Source organism: Macrobrachium nipponense, chromosome 8 (genome assembly GCF_015104395.2).
Source record: "Macrobrachium nipponense isolate FS-2020 chromosome 8, ASM1510439v2, whole genome shotgun sequence".
In the NCBI taxonomy this organism is placed as follows: domain Eukaryota; kingdom Metazoa; phylum Arthropoda; class Malacostraca; order Decapoda; family Palaemonidae; genus Macrobrachium; species Macrobrachium nipponense.
Genome location: NC_087203.1, coordinates 116728792 through 116736291, shown reverse-complemented (window position 1 = coordinate 116736291; position 7500 = coordinate 116728792). Strand labels below are relative to the sequence as shown.

The 7500-nt window shown below is 33.4% G+C and overlaps 1 protein-coding gene across 2 annotated transcripts in view; it reads right to left on the bottom strand.

Annotated features, from left to right (window-relative positions):
• The window catches only part of LOC135222987 (uncharacterized), a 7220-nt gene extending 6719 nt beyond the window's left edge, over positions 1 to 501 (bottom strand). The window contains exon 1 of one of the 2 annotated variants that reach the window (XM_064261489.1): positions 480 to 501. In XM_064261489.1, the coding sequence (XP_064117559.1) occupies positions 480 to 485 (6 nt within the window). In that variant the 5' untranslated portion in view covers positions 486 to 501. The other variant, XM_064261490.1, reaches the window with a different exon arrangement.
• Between the last annotated feature and the right edge of the window lie 6999 nt (positions 502 to 7500).

Genomic DNA, 7500 nt, shown 5'->3' with positions numbered 1-7500 from the left:
TACCTGACACAGATAAACAAAATCATGGATTCTTATAGTCTGGATTGCAACCAAGCTAAAAATATTTTGAAATATATGCATAAAGGGAAGTTTGTATTTATACAGGTCACTGACAGCACTGTTCGGTCGTGAAAACGAATTAAAATCTCTCCTGTTATATAACAATTTGAAAACTTCACAGTTGTAATTAAGATAAGAAAAAAAAAATAATGAAGGCATAGCTTTACATAACCACATATTCCTGACTACCCAGAAGATGTGTTAGCCTAGTCTTTTCTCAGCAAATGGATTAGTACTACAGGCTTAGTATCAAAACAAGTGAAATCCCAAGCACAATTACTAAATCTCTCTCTCTCTCTCTCTCTCTCTCTCTCTCTCTCTCTTCTCTCTCTCCATCCACTCACCTGTGCAGCCTAGCAAGTTCTGACCAAAAAGGAAAGGGGGGAGGGCCTTTAAATCTACGAATCCCAAACACCCACCCACATTAAACCGCCTTTGTTTCCTCGAACAGACAGATATTCGTCATTCCCACAGTTTTCATCAAGGTAAAGCCTTTATCAGACCATCCATCCATAAACAAATTTAAGAAATTAACGAAAAAAATTTACTGATTGACTAGCTGGTCAGTTTGTGCGCATATAAATAAAAAAAAAGAGGCAACGGTTTAGTTTCACACGGATAACTATAAAAATGGCTGCGTACTACACGTGAGAGTATTCACTTAGTTTTTTATGCCCTTAGACGCAAGCAGGCAGGCTCCTTCACGCAGCTGATAAGGATGGTGAATATAAGATTAAAATAGGATTATTTAGGATTATATGACAGTTGAAATAAACATATTTATGAGGTGATTCTTCTGATTAACATCGGATACTGCCATTTAAACAGTTTAGGAACAAGATCTACCAGTGGATGAGTGAGCAGGCTGATAACTCTCTCTCTCTCTCTCTCTCTCTCTCTCTCTCTCTCTCTCTCTCTCTCTCTCTCTCTCCAGTTGTGATGTGCTTTATCGAAGCACCTGTTCAACTTTGAAAGCCTCACACCGTTTTTATGTAATATAAAAGAAATAGATAAAAGATAAGGTATATACAAGTGATTGCATGAGTATTGCTAGCTACAATTACTTCTCATCATGAATGATATATATGTATATATATATATATATATGATATATATATATTATATATATATATATATTTATGTATGTATTATAATATGTATATATACATACACACACACACACACACACACACACATATATATATATATATATATATATATATATATATATATATATATATATATACATATATATATATATATATATATATATATATATATATATATACATATATTATATATCTATATAATATTATATATATATATATATATATATACAGAGTGAGAGAGAAGGAACTGTAGAATTCCAGTCTATTTGCCTTATAGACCTGTAGAATATTATAATCTATTTGCCCAATAGACCTATATGATTTTAATCTGTGCATAATAGGACTATATGATTGTAATCTATTTACCTAATGGGCCTAAATGACTTTAATTTATCTACCCAATAGGCCTATATGATTCTAATCTATTTGCCTATAGACATACAGAATTATAACATGTTGACTTGCTTGGCATTTAGGCCTATAAACATTGTTTCTTTTAGGTTAATGACATTTCTTTTAATAGACACGTACCATAAAATTCAGTTTGATTAAGCCCAGGTCACCTTAATTAGTCACAGAATGACGTTGGAAAGATAAACAAGTCACCTGAGATGAAAATAGATCTGAGTCTTCGATAAGCGATAAACTTTCCCCAACGAACAATAGAATTCGGTGTCCCATTATCGTTATGTGTGTTCTCTGATGTTACATTTTCTTTTATTCAGGTAAAAATATTTATAACAAGGACTGAAATATGATGGTGCTATAATTGTTGTTATTTTATGGAAGGTTTAAAAGTGACGAGTAAGCCATTGGTCTAATTTAGGCTTCTAGTCCCATATGCACTGAGGATTGATTCACCCAAGATCCTTTCGAATTTTGTGGGTTTTTCTAGTGAATGAATGCCTGAAGACATTAAATAGTGAAAATGGTATCTATATATCTTATTATCTTAGGAAATACGATTTACAAATCACCATTGAATTCAGATCTTCATGAAAACACAGAAAAGTTTTAATAGATAGTCAGGATTTTTCATCCTACAAAGGTGACACACCAGTTCAAATGCGTCATAACAAGGTGATCAAGATATCAAAATTTTTTTCATTTTAGTGATAAAATTGACATGAAAGCCACTTGAATACATTGGCCCTCAGCATTTGTCTGCTGTTAAAACCGGTTTTGGCCAGCAAGAATTGCCTTCGAACAGGTTTACAGATATCTCAAGCTGATATGTATTGTAATTCCTCACCACTTCAAGATATAGGCTCAAAGCAAGCGCACGCACTTTGTTACATTTGCTTGTGACTGCCAATATAAATCAATTGATACCCTTCTTCCGTCATTCTGTATGACATTTTCGTTTGTATAGTAATAGTCACAAGGGAGCAAACAACCAGCTCAGTCACAGTTCCAAGAAAGCCAAACACTCCTGTTTTTGGAAGATTTTTTTTTCTTAATACGTAGCAATTGCTGATTTATTCCTTTTCCTTCCTTTTTACCTGTCTAATAGATTTTCTAAGTTGACGTATGGGATTCCAAATGATATTGGTCTTGTGGCATGAGTAAATTAAGTGCGATCATAATTACTTCGAAAAGTTGAAAGGCATTATAGAGTAAAATTGTCGAAGAGTGGACCAAGACTCGAGTACATTAACAGAAGAAGACGCTTTTTGTAAACAAAACTTATGGTCTTGTGACAGCTGAATTATCGCAAAATTCGTGGAACCAAAGCTGGTATTTCGATCAAAAAATGATTCGCGAGATATGTGAATATGCGGTGACGGTAGATCTAGGTACTATTCCGCGGCGGCTTGACTATGGCAGTTGCGGTGTTTCTCTGCAGTTTTACCTCCTGAACAAGAATTTTAAGTAATATTAATTCGGACTACTGTAATTAACCCCCGGAGGCCAGTACTAAACACGGCGAAATACATTGGACGCCCCAATCCCTAGTGGATGTCGTATCCGCGGTTACGTTCCTTGCAGTCCGTGCGGAACTATTCTGTAGAATTACCGCGGTGATAACAGGCATTTAGGTAGCATGAGTTTTAAGCGGTAATTTCAAATAAACGGGACAATTACGGTCGCAAGAAAATTTTTCAAAATAGCGCCAAGAAAGAGATCTATGCTCGAGTTGAGCGACGGTGCTGCCATCTATTGGCAGGTTTTACGACTATTCACTCAGGAATTCTATACGAGTTGCGAGTGAAATATTATTTTAAAACACTCGATTAAATGATTTTTATTGTAGGAGGAAGTTTGGAAAGGTCAAAATAGTTAGCCTAAGTCTTCATTTACTTGTTTCTATAAGAAATACCCGGTTTGAGCGTTCAGATTAAGTAATAAGTTGAAGTTCAGTATACAGTCGAGGTATTGAAAGGCAGAACTGGTCAGGTACAATATGCTGGCGGGTTCATTCATAGGAACATTACTATCAGCTGTTCGAACAGCTAGGATTTGATTAATAGAAAATATGCCTTCACCAGTTGTCATATTAGAATATTCATTAACTATATTAGGTAGGAAAATAAAATATTGTCGAGATATGAAAGTAAATAACAAATATTGTTTTAAATTTTTATTAATTGTATTCTGACAAATGCTTTATTAAAAAAATCACTGTAGATGACGTGACCTTCATAAATAGCGAATCCCCCTCCAGGAAATGATAGTCAGAAATCCAAGCGCTTTCGTCTTTACTCAGACATTGTCAAGGAGTTAATGAAGTACAATTGGAGAGAAAGGTCTCGGTACAAAACAAGATCAAGAATACCATATGGTTAATTGTCAAAAGGTAAAAATTAAAAGAGATAATCCAGGATTATCGATATCACATGGTCACAAACTTAACCGAAATTACAAAGTACCTTTACAGTCCAAAACATGTAAAAAACTGAATATATTAATTTTGTTGCTTATATTTATCTACAACTTTTTTTCATAATGAAAGCATCAAGTGTAAATAAACCAAGACTTAAATTTAGAAAATTTCTATTATTTGACTTGATGAAACAAGATTCAATGATATTCTTTTAACTGTGTCATTACATGGGATTAAGGCTCTTGCTTGACTCCAAGCAAGAGCCTTAATCCCATGTAATGACACAGTTAAAGGAATATCATTGAATCTTGTTTCATCTAGTCAATAATAGAAATGTTCTAAATTTTAAGTCTTGGTTTATTTACACTTGATGCTTTCATTATGAAAAAAGTTGTAGATAAATATAAGCAACAAAATTAATATATTCAGTTTTTACATGTTTTGACTGTAAAGGTACTTTGTAATTTCGGTTAGGTTTGTGACCATGTGATGTCCGATAATCCTGGATTCTTGTTTTGTACCTGAGACCTTTCTCTCCAATTGTACTTCATTAAAACTCCTTGACAATGTCTGAGTAAAGACGAAAGCGTTTGGATTTCTGACTATCATTTTCCTGTGGGATTCGCTTATTCTGACAAATGTTAAATTAACGGAAGTATTGCACAGTTAAGATGTTTAATAATATACTTATATATATATATATATATATATCTATATATATATATATATATATATATATATATATATATATATTTGGTAGAAGAAAAAACTTTCATTTTCACCATACGTTTATTAATAATATCCAGATAAAATATGTTTACAAATATATGTGGTATTAAGGAATACCTAGTCAGGACGATACATAAAAAAAATATTTATATACTGAGTTATGTCAGAACAATACACACAAAACATACAGAAAGATTTACATATCTTAATTGTTATTGGGAGATGTGTCATATACAATACATCTGAGTCTTTTAATGACAATTAAATGGTTCCTTTAATATAACAAAATTTCCCACCTTTGCTGGAAACAAGTAGCAGAATGTTACAGAAAACAATCTGTCTTGTTAGCTATGGCAAGTCTGCCTTGTCGAAAGAAAGTGGTTCATAGTTTTGCTTATTTAAAAATATGGCAACATTTTTAAGGTTCTTGACCGGACGGTATGTCCGGCCGCGTCAAATATGATTGTTGTCAGATAGTTGAAAATTAAGCGAGAGGTTACTATTGTTAAAGATGATCACTAAACTAAGGGAAAAGATATCCCAGTGATCAACATAACATAAATTGCGTCAAGTGCCATTAATCAGCCTTACAGCTAGATCAAGCACATAGTACATCGTACTACAACCGTTTTAGGCCTATAGTCTTACAGCAAAGACAGTCACACACCGGGTTAACGAAAGTTGCTATCACAGATGAATGTTCTTTGAAATCACAGCATGTTCCAGAACCTAATAGTTGGCGGATAGAATCCATCCCTGCCTTACGTCTAGGACGTCGTCCTCAGCTGCCTCCAGGAGCTCTTTCAGTTGCTCTCGAGAAGCTTCCTCTATCCTTTTGGAGAGTTCCATGTCTTCAGGAACGAGTCGGATATCCCTCAGCATCCGCGCCTCATTTTGCCACCTCTCAAAAGACTCTTCGAAGTCCGCGAAATATGTGTTTTTGCTGGTTTCCTCTGGGTTTATCAGTTCTGCCACCTGTGTACGATTTATAAAAGATATAGGTCAAGTCCCCTTTAGCATTATTAATACATTTATCTAGTGTTGTTTTATTATTATCGCGTTGATGCTGTGTTTAGACGACATCAGTTCTGCCACCTATGAAAACCTATAGGTCTAGTTCTCTTCAGGATTATTAATAAATTTATCTAGTGTTGTTTTGTTATTATCGTGTTGATGCTGTGCTTAGACGACATCAGTTCTGCCACCTATGAAAACCTATAGGTCTAGTTCTCTTTAACGTTCATTTAAGCACATTTATCCAATAGTGTTTTATTGTTGTTATGGTGTTGGTATTGCATTTAAAAGAGATATACAAGACTGTATGACTCTTCACCACGCAAGAGAGTATACAGTACTCACCGGCTGCATGTCGGTAGCCCCAAGGAGGCCAGGGAAACTCCTGAAAGTTCTTTTCTGAACGGATGTGTTTGCTGTTGGTTTGAGTGTCCCTGTGGTGCGTAGGGAGGTGAGAAAACGCGTTGCGCTGAGGGAGGCACGGGATGCCATGGCTTCTGTCTTTCTGTAACGAGAGATTCTTGTTACTCGGTGGATAAACTTTAAAAAAAAAAACAGGTTTTTATTGAGGTTATATGTGATTATAGGACCTTCCATCGGTACCTACAAGCCTAATGTAAGCTTGGCCTAGTGATCTTAGTTAACTGATTGTTTTAACACGATCAAGTTTGAATGTTTGACATAAAATATTATAATAGACTCTTGGCTGCCAATGACCAACTTGATTTAGGTACCTGCGAAAAAGCTTACTTTGGCAATGATCGCAATTATACATTCTTGAAGGCTTGCAGAAATATAATGTAAATCCTTACATTTACAAAATATTTGAAAGTAATAAAACATTAGACTGTAAAATACTTACATTTGATCTTGTTAGTGTAAAGCTGATTCACACTTGTGTAAGTGTTCGTTGTCAGTTAGACAATGGAAGCCCAGGGCGCTGACGGTCCTTTTATAGGCGGGCATTACCGTTTATCGCTGCTGACGATAGCGGGCGAGTGAGTACACCAAGAGGTCAAGAGCTCCCACAAGTCTACGAACGGCTACAATGAAATCGATCAAGAGGGAGGGTGGTGGGCGGGGGGGAGGGGGAATGCGTTTATTATTATTATTTTTTTTTTTATAGATGTCTACTCACTCGGAGGACTGATCGCTTAGTATTTGTTTTTCTACTTTTTTCTGGTGCGAATGAGTAGATTTGTTCAGCTCCTTTACTGTACTATAGTGAAGTTAGGGATTTTGTTTTTTTATTGTTTGTTTGTTATTTCTTAACATTTTCAAGGAAAGTTTCTGTCATTTTATGATATATATATATATATATATATATATATATATATATATATATATATATATATATATATAAATATATATGATATATATATATATATATATATATATATATATATATATATGTGTGTGTGTGTGTGTGTGTATGTATATATATACATATATATATATAGATATATATATATATATATATATATATATATAGATATATATCTATATATATATATATATCTTAAAATTTTCTATATATATATATAATATGTATAGTATATATATACATACACACACACACACACACACACACACACACACACACATATATATATATATATATCTATATATATTATATATATATATGTATATTATTATTATATATATATATATATCTCTTAAAATTTTCAAGGAAAGTTTCTGTCATTTTATGATATATACATATATATATATATATATATATATATATATATATATATATATATA